The 20,805-nt window shown below is 38.0% G+C and overlaps 2 protein-coding genes across 2 annotated transcripts; both read right to left on the bottom strand.

Annotated features, from left to right (window-relative positions):
- Positions 1–15,578: 15,578 nt before the first annotated feature.
- LOC142174414 (uncharacterized) lies at positions 15,579–16,649 on the bottom strand. The gene is made up of 2 exons (XM_075240204.1): positions 16,469–16,649; positions 15,579–16,204 (listed from the first exon to the last, which is right to left on the bottom strand). The coding sequence occupies exons 1-2, from the start codon at positions 16,647–16,649 to the stop codon at positions 15,579–15,581; spliced, it is 807 nt and encodes a 268-aa protein (XP_075096305.1).
- A 129-nt stretch (positions 16,650–16,778) lies between these two features.
- LOC142174413 (uncharacterized) lies at positions 16,779–19,624 on the bottom strand. The gene is made up of 4 exons (XM_075240203.1): positions 19,285–19,624; positions 18,164–19,167; positions 17,745–17,981; positions 16,779–17,414 (listed from the first exon to the last, which is right to left on the bottom strand). The coding sequence occupies exons 1-4, from the start codon at positions 19,622–19,624 to the stop codon at positions 16,779–16,781; spliced, it is 2,217 nt and encodes a 738-aa protein (XP_075096304.1).
- Between the last annotated feature and the right edge of the window lie 1,181 nt (positions 19,625–20,805).

Genomic DNA, 20,805 nt, shown 5'->3' with positions numbered 1-20,805 from the left:
TGTGATGTGAGATATAGCCCGAGGGGCTGGTGTTGTTCTATGATATTGCCTGAGGGGCGGATTTTGTTGACATTGCGCCCGAGGGGCGATCCTTTATGTGTTTATCTTTCCTAGTTGCCTGTCATTTACCTGCTTAATTGTTAAAATGGCGTTTCATGAAGTTTAAACTGAACTAAAATGACTTTACATATCTTCACTGATTCACTATTTTTACTGGCTTTTACTGTTTCATTATAGCCCGTAATGTGCCGTACATGATTTCATATTTCTCAATCTTTATTTATGATTATTACTCATTGAGTTGGAGTACTCACTTTACTCCCTGCATCCCGTGTGCAAATTCAGGCACTACTGATCCTGCTTGCGAGGGTTGAGAGCTCCCGGCAGCTTTCGGAGTTCACGAGGTAGCTGCTCGGCGTCCGCAGACTCGTGCTTCTCCCCCTTTATCTCATTTCCTTTCTCTTGTTAGTGATTCTGTAACAGCTTTGTAGACGCTTCAGACTTGTAGTATATTAATAGATTCTCATGACTAGTGACACTCCGATGTCGGGCTGTGTTGGTTTTACTCTCCGCAACTGTACTGTTCACCTTATCTATTTGGGATATTTATTATGTTTAAGACTTACTTGCATTATATTAACTGCTTAAAAATGAATTGGGAATGTGTCGGCTGGCCTTGTCTTCATGAGAGGTGCCATCACGATCGGATTCTGGTTTAGGGTCGTGACAGGAAAGGATGTTACACCCCGTAAGTTTAACAACATTGACTCCGTTATATAAATTTGATATGGTATTTTGAGTGGAACTTTTCATTTTGGTAAAGAAAAAATGGTTTGAAAAATATGATTTTATATAGTTATTTATATTACTACTTTCGAATATGCTTTAAATTTTACACATATATAATATGGGAAAGTTTATGAGATTTTCTTTATTATAAAGATAGAAATTATTTTCTCACATGAAAAGAAGGTTATCTTTTTACCATTTTAAGAATTAAGCGTACTGAATTTTTTATTCTTTATATGAGATTAGGAAAATTTTAAGTTGAGAAAATATATGTAATTTTACGTGCATGTTTTAATGAAATAATAGCATATGTATTTATTTTATATGGGACCACATGACCATGATAGTAGGGTATATATATAAAGTATGTTAAAAGTGGGTAGTATTTTAAGCAATTTGAGATAATTCTTAATTATGTGGATAATTGGTTAATTATCGGGTATCGGGATATTACCAAATTAACTAATTGGTTAGTGGATAAAGACTTAAAATCCCCCTCCACGTGGCATCCATATAATATTCATTTGATGACTCTTATACTAAAACTTGCAAGATGACACAATTCCTTGGCATTAGTCTTTAAGCCATAAATATATCAACGATCTTAGCTGTGAATATCTAACGGCTATGTTTTGACTCACTTTATGGATCCTACATTTTACTTAATCTTTAAAATTCATTTGGCTTTTTTCTTTTCGGATTTGAAATATTTATTGTAAGAAAATTGTTAGAAAAACTAACTCTTTCAGAAATAGTGAATTACAGAAGGTAATTAGTTGCAAAATAAAATTTAAACAAGTCCTTTTCCATTTTAGAATTTTCTGAGAATCTCTTCATGCTGCACAGTTTAAGGAGAAGGCCTTAGATGCTAAATAGATAACTAAAGAGAGAGGAATAGATTTTTACCCGGAAGTATGAACTTTCATGCTAGTCTTTTCCTACCTCTCTCTCATTTTATGTTTGCTGCTTCTTTTTAACTATTTGTAATTAACAATAAAAAAATCTCTTTCAACTTTTGTAACCGACCCCTTTCTCCCTATAGATTGTATTGTTCCCTTTCTATCTGTTTCAAAATGCATTCCGCTTTCTAAATTGAAAATATTGTTCCTTAATTTAAAATTTATTCCAATTGAATTTACAAAATGCTTTCCATTTAACTTAAAATCAAAATCTTGCTTCTTTCCCTATTTATCAACTTTTGAAAATTTCACAATTTTAAAAGTTAAAATCCACATAAGTCTAGCATCTCTATAGAGCCTTTGTCAAAGTGTCAATACAACTCTCCTTGATTACAAAAAGAGTTATATGGAGATCATTTTATTATTATACCATCTCAACTTATGAGAAAAATTATTTCAACTCTATACTTGGCTTCAGTTTCTCTATAGCAGTATATGATTTCAACTTTTCTCCTTGCATAGCATAGAATTTGGACAATGGGAGTATGATTCCAAGCCCTTTAGGAGGGGGAAATAATCTGTGTACTTGATATCATCGTGAGTTATTTTAAATTTTCTATTGGCTAAAAGAAAATTTTATCGGGATGGTAGATGGTCGGGCTTATTATCCGCCGAGTTTCGAACCATACGCCTCTGGCCCTTGGGGATTTCTCGGTTCATTTATCAAAAAAAAATTATTATTAGGATATGGCTATGCCTGCATAAGTTTGTTGATGCTGGTAGACATACCAGAAATTGTCTTTCAAATATTTGATGTTTGTTTGGATTCAATTTCGTATAGCTTAACAGAGGGAAATTTATTAACCAAATCAAACTAAAGAAGATATGTACCTTGGGTTATGGAGAGCCGTGGTCGTCCTCTAGGCTTCTTTACTGAGTGTCCCCTTTTTCTCCACAACAAGCACTTTGAGAATATAATTTTTGGCCGGAGACCTTAAACAAGCAATGAATGTCAAGCAGTAATCACATTAGGAACTTTAGGTATGTTAAATCTATCCCTTCTTTCCATTTTGGCATGATCCATATGATACAATGAAACGAGCAAGCACACAAGTTTCAGAATTGATTCTATTCTTAGAAATATTAAGGTTGCCTATGTTCCTGATTCCCCATATGTCCTGCTACCATATTGTCTATTCATGGATCTCATAACATTCCAAGAGATCATATTGACTTACTTCATTATGTGTTGCATTCATTTATACATGTGCATTTATCCATAACTCGGACGGCGTTATATACGCGTATATATATGTATATGGGATATGGGAAAGGTTATGGCGTTATATACGCACCACTACCTGATCAGCTGGTATACATTGATGATTTGCCCACTGTGGTCGAGATTATATGATGGGATGCCCAGGCTTTATGATGGTATGTATGTAGAGACCTATGCATTACATGATATTTATATGCATATGCATGATACTATAAATATTTCATGATTTACAGAGTTATCCAGACTTACAGGCTGAGTCCTTTACTCCATGTATCTTCCATATCCTTAATTAAATGTTGACTTACTATTATGTTTAAGTTCCACCTTACATACTCGATACATTATTTGTACTAACGTCCTTTTGTTGGGGACACTGCATTCATGCCTGCAGGTATAGACAATCACTTTGACGAGCCCTCAGAGTAGACGAGGTTAGCATTCAGCGAAGGATCGGTAAGACTCCATCTCATTCGGAGTGCAACCGTGTCTATAAGTCATCATATCAGAGTTTTGCTACAGACTTATATGTAGGACGGTACCCTATCCCATTTTATATCAAATAATCTTAGAGGCTTTGTAGACACAGGTTTATTATGTACAGTATGTCAGAGGCCTTGACAACCCATATGTATTCATGTTTTATGAATGATGGTTCACTGATATAACATTTGCCCACTTACAATTATACATTACGAGTTGTGGTCATGCTGGCCCATGATAGTTACAAAAGGAATAAATGAGTTACAGAGTGATTCGCTCGGGTCAGTGCGGCACCGGGTGCCAGCCATGCCTCCCAAGGTTGGGGCATGACAAAGTGGTATCAGAGCGGGTCGTGTCCTAAGGAGTCTACAAAGCCATTCCTAGTAGAGTCTCACTTATGGGTGTATTGTGCGCCACATTTATAATTGAGAGGCTATAGGGTATTTAGGAAATGTTACCCTTCTTTTGTTTCCAAATCGTTCCATAGAGCTGAGTCGTACGAAGTCAGTATGAAGCTTTCGCTAGATTTTTCAACAAATAAAAGCGAACATAGGAAAAACATGAAAAACAAAATAAAATAGTTGATACGCTCAAATTATACTTTAATTAAATAGTGTAAGGTGGTCGGTGTCAAATATAATAACCCAACAAGGTTGGGGTCGAATCCCACAGGGAATAGGTGTGAAAAGGTTACTCAAATAGTGTGTTACTTGACTAAAGTCGTAATCCTATTGGGTTAATGGTGACAATAGTATGAAATGGTTTTGGTTTGAAGAAATCACTAATTGTAATGTTGAGAGTGTAAATAATTTGATTAAAAAAACCAAGGTTGTGTCCCCTTCAATGAAGTGTAATGCTATCGGTGTTAATATGATATATTTCTAATAGAAGGTTCTTTTGATATGCAGATGATTTCTAAATGACTACCCAATATTTTCCAATAGTTGGGTAGTGTTTCCTCTATATGATTTTTCTAAATATAAAAGAGTTGCAATTAAGAACAATCAATATATGCCAAATAAAATGTACTTATTCCTAAGCGATTCTATTAAACAAGGTTTAAAGCCTTGAGTCTTTGATATTTACTTCTACCAAATTCTAACCCACTTTCCCAAGCAAAGTAAGAATTTAATGACACTTGTTAATGTTTGCAACCACCAACAATAAATGAAGAATGAGAAGTAAATAAATATCAACCAACCATTATACATATTTTCAATGTTAAACACCCATTAACATAATACCCATTTAGGGTCCACAACATTAGTTTAAAGTTAGCTACACATACTAAAATACAAAAGGATGAGAATATTTAAGGCCATAAAGCTTACAACGTGCAAGATTCTTCCTTCAAAAGCTTCCAAAAGAGAGGAGTAATAAAGATTTAGAATGTAGCTCCCAAAATCTGACCAGATGCCCCCATAAAACCCCAAAAAATCTATTTATAGTGGGTCAAAACTCGGGACAAAAATCGAACAAAAATACCCTTTCTGGTTAAATATGCGACCGCATATCTATCGCATAACAAAGATGCGATTCGCATTCCTGACATAGCCATCGTATTTTCCAACCCCAGTTTCCAGGCCTTCATCGCATTCACGTTTTGCGGTCCGTATTGCAGATATGCGATCGCATTTTGCATCGCATTTTCCACCTTTAGCAACCTTCATGACGAGTTTGCGGTCCATTATGCGGCTCACAAACAGGCTATGCGATCGCAGATTGGACGACATTTCTTGCACTAGACTTTGCCCAACAATCTGTTGTGGTTTGCGATTCCCTTGATCATTGTGCGGCCCGCATGTTGGATTTGCGGTCCGCATTTCTACATTTGCGATGCATTTTGCTCCTTTTTTGTCTTTTTGTGGCTTTTTGATTCCATTTCCATGCTCTTAAGTCCTTAAACCTCATAAACTACAAAAACACTAAAATTACATAAGTATAAAAGATAATTGCATCTAAAACAAGCTAAAATCTATGCAATTTGTATTAAATGTGCCGAAATTCTCCAGCACATCAATACCCCCAACTTAAACTCTTGCTTGTCCTCAAGCAGCTAAAATGACACTATCCTATTCTAGACTCCATCTAAAAGATATGAAATAATAGTGACTGTGGACAGTGTTTGTTGTTAGTACTATAAGCATGCATTTTCGAGTGTTTTACCCTTCATGAACCATCATTATTTACAAAGAAACTAATCAACTTGTGAAACTTTGAGCCTCAACCAATTTGACAAAATGTTACCCTCAGCTGAGTGCACTTGCATTTGACTCAAACACTCACTTTTGTCCAACCTCACAATTCATGTGCCCTTACTAGAAAGAAAGTCTCAAAATCACAATATTTACAATGACAAAAAAAGGGACGAATTCACAAATACACTCACTCTCAAAAGAGTTTCAAGTGTTACAACATACCATACCATAGGCTTGCCCTTATTTTAATTCATCGCTTTATTCTAAGAACGCTCGGCTGGAGATCTCATAAGAACTTTTTAAGCTTGTAATGTAGGTTTAGGGAAGGGTCAAATAGCATTTGGGTACAAGTGACTACACCCTCATTGAACACTACTCACATTTTTCTTTCTTGTTGCTCTTTTTTTCTTTTCAAACCACATAGCCCTCATTAGCTTCTACGTTTCCAACATTTTAGCCACCTTGACTACTTCTTTAATTCTCTTCAAGACTCCATATGCATATATTTACACTTCTCTTTTTTCTTCTTCTTTTCTCTTGCAAAATTTGCTTTTTGGAGCATGAGTAGTTTCACACCTTGAGGTACACTTTCCTACACTCATTGCACAACCTTGCCAATTTCCGGTTTGACACCACACCCCCAACTTAAGCTTTTAGCCTCATTCTCAATGTTCAAGTAAGGACGAATTCAAAAGAGGGACTTATTTTACAAAAAGGGAAATGTTTTTAATGAGGTAGCCAAAGAGAAGGTTAAAGGCTCAAGTGGGGTGACTAGTGATACTATCTGTACAAAAGGGCGGCTTGAAAGGCTAACTGGTTTTCCAAAAATCACAAAGACGGCCTAAGGTCATTTCTCCAACCAAATGTAATTATTATATGCATCGAAAAACCAACCGAGCAAGTTCTAGATGGCAGAAGTAAACACAAGAATTATTTACACAAAGACTCACATACATGGCACACGAACTGTTTGGCTCACATAGTTTTAAGCCCTTGAGTCAACAGTTGGCAACTCAAAACTTTCATCATATTTACAATTATAACTCTAGGTAGACATGGAGTCAAAGAGCGAGCCTCAAGTTCACACAGTTGATCTTTTTTTTATCTTAATGGAAGGGTATAAGCTATATACAGGCACACATGCTTGAAACTAAACAATTACACCAAACCAGTCAAAATGTTTCATTCTACTACTTGGTTCTACTATTACACCCTTGGAAAAGAACCCGGCGAAGAAAAATCAAGGGGAATTCATTGCTAATTACTAAAGATGGACATGTAACTATCTACTTGTTTTGTTATTTTTTTATATACAAAGATAACTTATGTACTAAAACCACAAAACACCAATATATACAGAATCACAGAACACAAATAAATACAGAAGTTTGCTTATATAGCACGAAAACATAAACATGTACAACAATTGCCAATTTCACAAAAAATATATACAAGGCTCTTCTTCAACTAATGCTGCTCGGTGGGCCGGGCCTGAACCGGACCGGACCGGGCCCGCGGTCCTAACGGGCCTGGTGGGCCTGGTGGGCCGGTCCTGGGTGGGCCGGTCTTGGTGGGCCTCTGAGCCCGTCACGGGCTGGTCTCCATGGTTGAGCCCACGAGCCCGGGACCGTTTGGCCCGGGACCGGCAGGCGGGCCTGGGCCGGTCCTGGCGGGCCTGGCGGGCCCAACGGCTATTTTAAAAAAAAAAAAAAAAAAAAAAAAAAAATCAAACGGCCATATTTAAAATCTAGCCGTTTGGGCTGAAAATATGACCGTTTTTTAAGTTAAAAAAATGGCCATTTGGCCCCCAAACTTTATTTTAACCCCAAACTTTATATAATTACACTTTTCCCCATTTCTCAACTATAAATACCCCCTCATTCTTTCATTTTTATTCACCAATTCATCAATATCTCTCAATATCTCTCAATCTCTCTCAATCTCTCTACTACAATTACTTAATTTATTGTTGAAATTTCGTGAAAAATTGTGAAGTTGTTGAATTGAAGTTTTCAAGTGTTCAACGATTTTCAATTTTCAAGAAGTTGTTCGGCAATCCGGTAAACTCGTTTCAACTCTTACGTTTTTATAATATATTTTTGTGTGGTTTAGTTTGCATAATTATAATTAATATGGCATTTACTTTGAAAAAAATGTTTGGTAAAGGAAAAGATAAAACCGGTGAAAGTAGTGGCCAACCAACTACCCTTCCCCCGGCTCCCCGACCTAGAAAAGATAAGCAAGTTGAAAGTAGTCGCCAACCTAGACGTCCTCCTCCTTCCGTAATTCTTGATAGTGATCACCCTTGTTTTCAATTTACCGATAGTGAATTTTATCATAATGTTGCACCAGGTGATAGATTAGATGATGAAATTATGAATGCTCTTTATCCTAATGAAACCATCTTAGAAAATAATGAGGAAAATGAGGATGATGATGAAACTCAAGCACCGGATTTAGATGATACACCTACTAGTCCTCTTAATAACCCAAGTGATGCACCGGTCGACCCACCTGTAGAAACTCCTACTTTTAATAGAGAACCTGCTAAACGCTTAGAAACATCATTAGTTTGGAATTTTTTTACTCAAGTAAGAGAAAAAAATAAGGCTAAGTGTAAAACTTGTGGGAAATTAATGTCGCATAAATATGTAGGAGACCGTAGCGGCACAGGTAGTTTGACTAGGCACATAAAAACACACCCTAGAGATAAGGCTAGATTTTTTCAAATGAAAGCGCATCTAGAGGGGACAAGTGTAGATTCTGCGATTAACCCTAGTACAGGTTCAAATCTAGTTCAACCAGGAATTAACACTGTCACTGGAGGTATTTTATATTACGATCCAAATAGAGATCGTGAAGAATTAGCAAAGATGATTACTGTTATGTGCTTACCTTATACTTTTGCTTCTAATCCTAATTGGGTTCATTATATTAGAAGAGTGTTTAATCCTACTTATAAAGGTTGGCCTCGCGCAACAGTTAAGAGTGATATTTATAAATTCAAACATGAATATGAACAATATTTGCGTTATTTATTTACTCATATACCTAATCGGATTTCTATTACTACTGATATTGGTAGAAGTGGTAATGATTGTGATTACCTAACTGTTACAAGTCATTGGATAGATGAAGAATGGATAATGCAAAAACGCATAATTGCATATAGAATAATTAATTCGCGTCACACAGGTAAATTTATAGCTAACACTGTTGCAGATATTTGTAGATATTTTTGCTTTAGCGATAAAATAATGGCAATTTCAATGGATAATGCTTCTAGTAACACCAGTGCTATAGGCATGCTTACAACAACACTAAATCCTGCATTTACTAATATTTTCCATGTTAGATGTATTTGTCATATTTATCATTTAATTGTCGGTGATGGTATGCGAATATTAAACATAGAAATTGAAAAGGTTAGAATGGCTCTTAATTGGCTTTTTTATTCAAACCGTAGAAGTAGACTTAGAGAGTATTTTAAAAAATGTGATGAATATGGCCTTAGAGAAAGAAAGGTTCCTAAACCTTGCCCGACTAGATGGAATTGTATGTACGAAAGTTTAGTAGTAGCATATGAATATAGAAACCCAATTAATGCAACGTTTAATTCTCGGGTAGGTGGTGAAGATGATGATGAAATGCTTACCACTCAAGATTGGACTAATGTTAAAATTCTTTTAGATTTTTTAGAACATTTTCAAATTGCAACAAATGCATTTTCTGGGCAATATTATCCTACTATTTCAAACTGTTTAGTTTATATTGCAGCACTATCTGATTTGTTTGTTGAATTTAGTGAGGGTGGGGATATTTATGAACTTGCTATAAATGAAATGAAACAAAAGTTTAAAAAATATTTTTTTCCTATCCCTCCTATTTATGGTCTTGCTGCAATGCTAAATCCTACAATGAAATTGGGAGGTCCTCATTTTTGGTATTCAAATATTTATAAGGCTTTAGATCTTTCAAATGAGGAAATTGCGACACTTGCAGATGCAAAAGCTTCAATTAAGATTAACGCTCAAACAGTTTATAATGCTTATCAACTTGCCTTAGAGCATGCTAGGCCAACTATTCCAACCCCTACTTCGTCTAGCTCACAATCCTCTAAAAGAGTTGCGGGCTTAAAAGCTCTTAAATCTTGGACGGAGTTCAGGGGGTCTCAAGGTGAAAATTATGATGAAACTTCACATCTAAATGAGCTTCAAGTTTATTTGTCTCAGGGACTTGAAAAGGAGAATCCAGACGGCTCTTTTGATCTTTTGGAATGGTGGAAGGCAAGGGAAAAACATTTTCCTGTTCTTGCAAGGATGGCTCGGGATATTTTATCAATTCAAGCTTCAACTGTTGCATCAGAGAGCGCTTTCAGTCAAGCAAGACTGCAAATAGGTGATCATAGAGCGTCTATGAGGGATAGCTTGGAAAAATCAGTATTGTTTAGAGATTGGATCCGCTCGGAAAGAAGAAACTTTGGAATTGCAGAAGCACAACCGGCGATAGATGAAGCTTATGAAGAAATGATAGCGGAACTTACGGAGGATTCGGCTTCGCCCGGAAGTGGTGATGAACAAGCTTCTTTTCCACCACCACCAACGCAACCTCCTCCGAACCTTGAAGGATTTATGAGATTTGTTAGAGATAATACATAGAATAATATGTAACTTGTATTTTGGCACATCTTCCTTAGTTTTTTTCCTTCTAATGGTGGTATTAGTACCTTGTTGTGCTCATTCCATTGGGGGAAGGATGACTAAGAAAGATATGTCATTTTTTGGTAATAAAATTTATTGCTTCTACCCATGAGCTTCTTTTCGCAATATTTCTTTGTCTATACTTAGAATTATTTATATGCTACAATATATACATAATATACAATATATATACTACAAGAAAATATATTTATAAGATACAATATATACATAAGATACAATATATATACTACAAGAAAATATATAAGAGAATATATATACATAAGATACAATATAATATACTACAAGAAAATATATTATGCTACAATATATACATAATATACAATATATATACTACAAGAAAATATATAAGAGAATATATATACATAAGATACAATATAATATACTACAAGAAAATATATTATGCTACAATATATACATAATATACAATATATATACTACAAGAAAATATATTTATAAGCTACAATATATACATAAGATACAATATATATACTACAAGAAAATATATAAGAGAATATATATACATAAGATACAATATAATATACTACAAGCAAATATATAAGAGAATATATATACATAAGATACAATATAATATACTACAAGCAAATATATTATGCTACAATATATACATAATATACAATATATATACTACAAGAAAATATATTTATAAGCTACAATATATACATAATATACAATATATATACTACAAGAAAATATATAAGAGAATATATATACATAAGATACAATATATATACTACAAGAAAATATATTATGCTACAATATATACATAATATACAATATATATACTACAAGAAAATATATAAGAGAATATATATACATAAGATACAATATAATATACTACAAGAAAATATATTATGCTACAATATATACATAATATACAATATATATACTACAAGAAAATATATAAGAGAATATATATACATAAGATACAATATAATATACTACAAGAAAATATATTATGCTACAATATATACATAATATACAATATATATACTACAAGAAAATATATTTATAAGCTACAATATATACATAAGATACAATATATATACTACAAGAAAATATATAAGAGAATATATATACATAAGATACAATATAATATACTACAAGCAAATATATAAGAGAATATATATACATAAGATACAATATAATATACTACAAGCAAATATATTATGCTACAATATATACATAATATACAATATATATACTACAAGAAAATATATTTATAAGCTACAATATATACATAATATACAATATATATACTACAAGAAAATATATAAGAGAATATATATACATAAGATACAATATATATACTACAAGAAAATATATTATGCTACAATATATACATAATATACAATATATATACTACAAGAAAATATATAAGAGAATATATATACATAAGATACAATATAATATACTACAAGAAAATATATTATGCTACAATATATACATAATATACAATATATATACTACAAGAAAATATATTTATAAGCTACAATATATACATAAGATACAATATATATACTAAAAGAAAATATATAAGAGAATATATATACATAAGATACAATATAATATCAAGAAGTGATATTTATGCATGACAATTTAGTGTTTTACTATTGTTTTGTTATTTTCTTTTTCGTCAAGCACTTTAATAATTAGATATACATATATACTACATATTAATATAGCCATGATACTACAAGAAATTGTCTTTAAAAAAAAAAAAAAAAACCCGCTAGGCCCGCGAAGCCCACGAGCCCGGCCCGTTAAGCACAGGACCATGTGGGCTTAGGCCCGTCACGGGCCGGTTCCACCCATTAGGCCCACGAAGACCGGGACCGCCAGGCCCGGGACCGCCAGAGCCCGGGACCACGAAGCCCGGGACCGCGAGGCCCGGCCCGTTAGGCCCACTAAGGCCCGGGCCCGGGACAAAATACAGCCCTACCCCCAACTAAAAAGCATGCATTGTCCCCAATGCATATGAATGTAAAACAGAGTTTAGGGGCTCCCTGAGGCGCACTAAGCGCTATGGGAGTCAGAAGCCGGCTGAATGATGGTGGGGTCACCCTTTGATGCTGAAGTTGGGACCGATAAGATCTCGGCCTGAGGAGTGACCTCCACTGATGGAGGAGGGATCTCTGGCTGACCCAAAACTGGAGCTGGGGCTTGTGAGCTGCTAGCACCGCCTGCTGATGGCTGAGTGGTTGATGGATCTGCAGGAGCGACCATATCTGCTTGCGAATGTGCTATCGCCACCTGAAGTGTTGCTTGTTCTTCATCCTCAACTGTAGAGGCAACAATCTATTTGCCCTTCTCCTGCGGGGCATCATCCTCTATGGACCATGAATCCTCCTCCTCCTCTCCCTCGTCTGCCTCCTCACCCTCGGACTCTATAGAGTGCCCGGAATCCTCCTCAGAAGGAATATCAATACGTGCAGGGGGTACTGGAGGCTGGGAAGCCCCGACAGTCTGAGGTACACTGTTTGTCATTAGTGTGGAGAAGTCAATATACAGGCCAAGTACTACTGTGTCTGATCCCTGCTCACCTTCCTTGGGCAGGAATGATGATAGATCGAACTCCAGAGACTGCATCTTGTGGAGTTCAGTCTTCATAGTGGAAACTTCCTCCCGGAGCTTTGGCAAGTCACTAACCTCACCTCGCTCTATCTTCTCAACCCGCATCTCAAGCTGTGTCAAGCGATCCCCATAAGATGTATGCTACTGTTGGAGAGTCGTCACTGAGGACTGGATAGGAGTCACGGCTTTCTTAATGAGGGTAGGGAGATTCTTCAGAAGCTGGTCTACCTTAGCATTGGCATGTTGCGCTTAGAGACTTAGCCTCGAGATAGCTGGCAGTGCAGTAGAAGGCTGAGCAATGGTGGACTGAGAGGTAGGCTGTGAAGTGGAAGTGGATGCAATTGTAGCCTGAGGAGACACAAGAATCTAGGAATCTGCGGGCTCTACATCAATAAGAGTCTGAGTCTGAACCTCTAGGGGGACAACAACATCACAAATGCGCGTGATATCAATATCCTTCAGCGCCTTCCCTATCTTGTCAATGTGTGGCATGGTAGGGACTTTCACAACCTTACAAAGGGCTGTGATCAAACAGGGGAATGGAAGTGAAGTAGATGTCTGCTTTGCCCGGATCCCTAGCTCTCGGAAGACAAAGTCACCCACATCAATCTTGATTCCCGCCATAATGCATGCAATGAGAAGAGCTTTCTCAATGCTTATGTCAGTCTCATTTCTGGATGGTATCAGTCGAGAGGTAACGAAGCTAAGCCAAAATCTACCCTCTCGTGTGAGATCCTCCTTGTATATTTTGTGCACAGGGTTGATCCAAGCAGGGGTCCCCTTGGCTATCACAGAAGCTATCCAACTACGCTCATTATCCTGGTTTGCCCATTTGGCGGCATACTCAGCTACGCCCAGGCTCCAGTCAGGGAAATAAAACTCATTGATGGTCTCACTTCTACGGAACATGCTCTTCCCCCGAATTAATACAGTGTCACAAAAAACCCTATTGCGCTTGTGGTGAGCAATCTTGGAGGCTCCATATGAGGCATAAAACTCATGTATAAGAGTTCCATTATAGTCATCAGGCAGCTCAGTGAAGCACTCCCACTTTCTTGCTTTGATGTTCTCCCATATGTGGGGGTACTGCTCTTGTAGCCCATTCAAACTCAGTTGTTTTTCGGCCAGGATCTTCCGTTTGGTTAGCCCTTCTCTATATAGCTCCCTAGACCCTTCAGACTCAAACCTGAGCTGGAAGTCATCTCCTCGTTTTCTTCTTGACTCAGCTTTAGGTCAACTTCGGGCAAGGTCTCCTCCTCATCAGACTGGGAGGGAAGTGCAACAGTGGGGTCCGGTCGCGAACGTTTTGATTGTTGAGTTTGACGACTGGAGGTCTGGGCAGAGGCTGTATGTTTCTTGGGACCCATATCGGCACAGAAATGAAACGTGGGCAACATGGTAGGCAACAATGAAAAGAAAATAGAAACTCAAGAAAAATTTAAGAATGCAACAGGTTATGCGGTCACATAACCACTATGCGGACCGCAAACTTGTCGCAAACTCTCAGGCTATTCAAATGATCTAAGTATACGATGGGTTATGAGATCGCATAACCATAACATTATGCTGTAAAACTGGGTAGTCTGTCTTAGTATGCGGTGACTTTGCGGTCCGCATATCAATTATGTGATCGCAAAGTCACCGCATTTTGTCATCTTCTTCAGCCAGCTAGGGTTTGCTTTTGCAGCAAAAATGTGAACCGCATTTTGATTATGCGAGCCACAAAACTCATCGCTCCCAACGATTGAACTTAACCCTCAACAATGGCGGACCTAATTTTTGCTACCCAGCATCCCAAAACACACTACTTAACCAAAATCTCATTACGAATATATATCTAACTACAAAACACAAACAAGAAGAAAAAGGAAACAGGAAACAAAAACAGGAGAAACAAAAACAAATGTGAAACTAAAGCTTGCAAGGATGAAATTGGGACAAGAAAAACATACCAGTGACGGGTTTATGAGCACACTTGGGAGATGATTTTGCAGATGCTGCTTTACGTTCTTGATTCACTAACCGTTTTGCCCTCTCAATTCTTTGTTTTTTTCTTTTTGTTTTGTTTTGTTTCTTTCTGTTAATAATAAAAAAAAATCTTTTTGTTTTGAATGGCATGAGTGTTGAAAATATGCAAAGGACGTACCTGAGAGAATTGCAATGGGTAAGTCACCGCATAACACATTATACAACCGCATGTGTTATGCAGTGGATTCAATTGAGTTACTAGAGGACCAAAAATGCAGTGCACTATGCGATTGCATAGTAGAAATGTGGCCCGCAAAGTGCACCACCTTGTCGCATTCTTATCACCAATTTTTGCCAAACTCACTGCCTGGGTTTGCGACAACAATGCGGTCTGCATAGTGAAAATACGACCGCATATGTGTAGAAAACTTCCCAAGGTAATTTTTCTTCCCTTTCTCATGCAATCTTACCCAGTGTCATGATCTTTTGAATTCCCTGCACACTAACACACACTTTAAACTGCTCAATTAAATCTAACTAACAAAAATTAAAATTTAAAGAATTAAAAGGTTGTTACCACACACGGGTTGCCTCCCCTGAAGCGCTTGATTTAATGTCGCGGCACGACGAAGTTGTGGTTTCTTTGGATTCACTCATTGGTTGGGCATGGACCATCTTTGAGAGCCAACTGCTCAACCAAGTGTTTTTCTCCATTTGTGCCAAAATAGTGCTTGACTCGCTGACTGTTCACTTTGAAGGTTCGGAGTCCATCCTCCGATTCTATTTCCATAGCTCTAAAAGGAGAGACATTGACCACCTTGAACGGATCAGACCATTTCGATTTGAGCTTGCCCGGAAACAATTTGAGCCTTGAATTAAAGAGAAAAACCAAGTCACCCGACTTGAACTCCCTCTTCAAGATCTTTTTGTCGTGGACGAACTTCATCCTTTCTTTATACACAACTGCACTTTCATATGCATGGAAACAGAATTCCTCCATTTCATTGAGTTGTGTTATCCTCAAATTTGCAGCTTCAACCCAGTCCAAGTTCAACTTAATCAGAGCCCACATGGCTTTGTGTTCCAGCTCTACGGGTAGATGACAAGCTTTGCCGAAGACTAAATGATAAGGAGAAGTGCCAATAGGATTTTTGTATGCCGTGCGGTATGCCCACAATGCGTCATCTAGCTTCCTTAACCAATCGATCCTGTTTGCATTAACAGTTTTTGCTAGAATGCTCTTTATCTTCCGGTTGGAAACCTCAACGTGAACACCTGATTGGGGATGATAAGGTGTGGCCACCTTATGCTTGATGCCATATTTCTATAGTAGCCTCGTGAAAGACTTGTTACAGAAATGAGACCCACCATCACTAAGAATGACTCTAGGAGTGCCAAACCGAGTGAATATGTTTTTCTTTAAGAATGAGGTCACACTTCTTTCCTCGTTGTTTGGTAAGGCAATTGCTTCAACCCATTTGGACACATAGTCCATAGCCACCAAGATATATTTCATCCCACAAGAGCTTACAAAGGTACCCATAAAATCAATTCCCCACACGTCGAAGATTTCTATCTCCATCACAAAGTGCATTGGCATTTCATGCCTCTTGGAGATTGATCCTTGCCTTTTGCATTGGTCACAAGCCTTGACCATTTGATTGGCATCATGGTAGATAGACGACCAATAATAACCACATTCAAGAACCTTAGCTGCCATTCGATTTCCCCCATGGTGACCCCTAACCGGTGAGTCGTGGCATGCCTTTAGAATTGGCATAATCTCTTCTTCTGGAACACACCTTCTGATGATGTTGTCAGCACAAACACGGAACAAGAATGGTTCTTCTCAATAGTATTGCCGACAGTCTCTCAAAAACTTCTTCTTTTGATAGGATTCCAATCTATCCGGAATAAGGTCACTAACCAAATAGTTAGCAATATCGGCATACCAAGGAGCAAAAGTGCTAGATAGTGCCAATATGTGTTCATCGCAGAATGCATCATTGATTTCAAGATCTCCCTTTGGTCTCCTTGCCTCTTCAAGCCTTGATAAATGATCCGCTACTTGATTTTGAGTTCCCTTGCGATCCTTGACTTCGAAGTCAAATTCTTGCAACAACAAGACCCACCAAATTAACCTAGGCTTTACATCCTTCTTTCCCATGAGATAGCAAAGATTAGTATGATCTGTGTACACTATCACCTTGGATCCTAACAAATAAGCCCGGAACTTCTCAAAGGCATAGACAATGGCAAGAAGTTCTTGCTCAGTCACCGTGTAATTCATTTGCGCTCCATTGAGTATCTTGCTTGCATAATAGACCGGGTGGAGAACCTTGTTGTGACGTTGGCCAAGAATTTCTCCAATAACTGCACCATTAGCGTCACACATGAGCTTGAAAGGAAGAGACCAATCGGGTGTGATAATAATATGTGCCGTGGTGAGCCTTTGCTTCAATTCCTCAAAGGCTTTGAGGAATTTCTTTTCAAACACAAATTTTGCATCTTTCTCAAGGAGTTTTCACATAGGATTTGCAATCTTGGAAAAATCCTTGATGAAACGCCTATAGAATCCGGCATGCCCCAAGAAACTTCGGACACCTTTAACAGAAATAGGTGGAGGGAGTTTGGAAATGATCTCGATCTTTGCCCGATCAACCTCTATGCCATGTTTTGAAATTTTATGCCCCAATACAATGCCTTCATCCACCATGAAGTGGCATTTCTCCCAGTTGAGCACACGGTTGGTCTCCTCACATCTCTTAAGCACTTATCTGAGATTGTTGATACAATGCTCAAAAGAGTCACCTACCACCGAAAAGTCGTCCATGAAAACCTCTAGAAAATCCTCCACCATATCGGAGAAGATGGACATCATGCATCTTTGAAAAGTAGCTGGAGCGTTGCATAAATCAAACGGCATCCGACTAAAGGCAAAAGTTCCATAAGGACAAGTGAATATTGTCTTCTCTTGATCCTCCAATGCGATGTTGATTTGATTGTAACTGGAATATCCATCAAGAAAGAAATAGAATGACCTTCCCGCTAGCTGATCAAGCATTTGATCAATAAAAGGCATAGGGAAATGGTCTTTGCATGTGGCACTGTTGAGCTTCCGATAATCCATACACACCCTCCATCCTGTGACCGTTCTTGTTGGGATGAGCTCATTTTTATCATTTTCAATCATAGTCATGCCTCCCTTTTCGGCACACATTGCACCGGGCTCACCCAAGAACTATCGGCAATGGGGTAGGCTACCCCAGCATCCAACCACTTGATGATTTCTTTCTTTACTACCTCATGCATGGACAGGTTCAACCGTCGTTGATGTTCCACTCTTGGTTTTGTCTCACTCTCCAATTGGATCTTGTGTTCGCAAATTCCGGGGGGAATCCCTCGGATGTCCGCAATTGTCCATCCAATAGATTGTCTATGCTCCTTCAAGACTTCCAACAATTGTTCTACCTGCACATCATTCAACAAAGAGGAAACGATTACCGTTAAAGTATCATTTGAGCCAAGAAATTTATACCTCAAGTGTGGTGGAAGTGGTTTGAGCTCTAATTGTGGTGGCTCAATAATAGAAGGCTTTGCGGGAGGAGTGGCTCTATTCTCCAAGTCGAGAGAGAGCTTTGCGGGAGCATAAGTGTAGGACCCAAGCCCCTCCAATGCATTTACCAATTCCATATATCCTTCCATATCTTCACCACCAAAGTTCACCAAAATAGCCGCTAATGCCTCACCAAGGCATTGTTCTTCCATCTTCATTTCAACCGCGTCTTCCACTTCATCAACAACATCAATCACCGAGATGCTCTCATATTCATGTGGTAGTTTCATACCCTTGCTTGCTTGGAATGTAACCTTTTCATTATTCACACGAAATTTGATCTCATTCCGTTCCGAATCCATTAGTGCTCTTCCTGTGGCTAGGAATGGTCTCCCCAAAATGATAGGGATCTCTTTGTCAACCGCACAATTAAGGATTACGAAATCGGTGGGTAAATGAAACTTTCCCACTTTAACGAGCAAATCATCAACAATTCCTACCGGTCTCTTTATGGAACGATCGGCCATTTGCAATCTCATACTTATGGGCCTTGGCATACCTGACCCTGCTTGCTTGTAAATGGCAAGAGGCATCAAGTTGATGCTAGCCCCATTATCACAAAGGGATCTTGAAAAATCATGTGCCCCAATAGTACAAGGAATGGTGAAAGCTCCCGGGTCTTCTTTCTTGTGAACAGTAGATTTTGCAATGATGGAACTAACTCGGTGAGTCACATTCACCACTTCATTTTTGGTGGTTCTCTTCTTGGTAATCAAATCTTTCAAATATTTAGCAAAACCCGGCATCTCTTGAATTGCTTCCACAAATGGAATATTCACCAACAATTGCTTGAGAATGTCATAGAACTTTTCGAGTTTGCTATCATCAAACTTCCTAGCAAGTCTTTGAGGAAATGGAGGAGGAGGTCTAGGAATAAGTGGTAGAGTTTTTGGTGTTTCTTTTACCTTTTCCTTTATCTCTTCCCGGTTTTCTTGTTGCACTTTCAACTCCTCTAGAACCTTTTCAATTTCAACAACACTTGGCTCTTCAACCTCAACTTCATGTTCGAACTCTTCAACTTCAACCACTTGTTCACTCCCTCCTTGTAGTAACTTCCCACTCTGAGTAGTAATTGCCATGATATGAGAAGTTGGACCACCCCCGCTACCCTTTGGGTTCGCAATTGTGTCATTTGGAAGTATCCCTTTTTGCTTCAGATTTTGTTACCTAGAGAGGTCTCTCATTTGCATCTCCAATTTTGAAATCACTTGAGGAACCTTGATTTGAATATTTCCCCTTTGGAGGAACATACAGGTTTGAACTCCGATTTGAGAAGTTGTAGTTGTTATTCCAATTTCTTTGATTTGAGCCACCTTGGTCATTTCGCCACTGTTGGTTGCCTTGCCCTTGCGAGTGAGGTCTCCATTGATTTTGTTGTCCTTGACCTTGGTATTGTTGCCTTTGATAACCTCCTTGAGAGTTGTTGACATAGTTTGCCTCCTCAAAGTCTTCATTTGATATGGGTTGCACATCTTCCATCATATTTACTTTTTCGTTTGGCTTTCTGTGAACATCTTTGTCAACACATTGACATTTGTGGCTAGCCCTGCAATCACTTGATCCCTCTCTTGGTTTTCCTTGATCATGGTGGTCAAAGAAGGAGATCCATATGCAATTCCACCTGTGGTGTCCTCTGAGTGCCATGCTTGATTATGCTTTGCCATTTTGTCAAGTATTTGTGAGACCCTTGCGAATAATTTGTCCATGAAAGATCCGTCAGCGGCATTCTTGGCTATAGATTGGTTCATAGTATCCAATCCCATGTAGAATTTTTCCAACAAGATAAGAATCCGGAAAATCATGGTTGGGGGACCTCACCAAATATAACTTGAATCGATCCCATGCCTCATGTAGATGCTCTCCCGGTACTTGCTTCAAAAAGAAAATTTTATCCCGGAGCTCAGACTTCTTACTTTGCGGGAACCATTTAGCTAGGAATGCTCGGAAAAGTTCAGGCCAAGAATGAATGGAGTTTGGTGGCATGTTCTGAAGCCATTTCCTTGCATCCCCAGCTAGTGAGTACTTGAAGCACCTCAACCTTAGAGGACATCATCAGAGACGTTGTTCTGCTTATGCATCACACACATACCCAAGAAGTTTCTAATATGTTATTTCGGATCATCATCAGTGGAATTCCTGAAAAACCCCTCCGCTTTGAGCATAAGGATTAAACCATGTTCCACTTTGAAAGTTGCAGCGCCAACGGCCGGAGGTACAATGACATTTGTATCCTCAATGTACTCCTCTACGTCTGCAAAAG

This window comes from Nicotiana tabacum, chromosome 20 (assembly GCF_000715075.1).
Source record: "Nicotiana tabacum cultivar K326 chromosome 20, ASM71507v2, whole genome shotgun sequence".
In the NCBI taxonomy this organism is placed as follows: domain Eukaryota; kingdom Viridiplantae; phylum Streptophyta; class Magnoliopsida; order Solanales; family Solanaceae; genus Nicotiana; species Nicotiana tabacum.
Note: the sequence above shows the minus strand (reverse complement) of the source record. Positions and strands in the feature narration are given on the sequence as shown.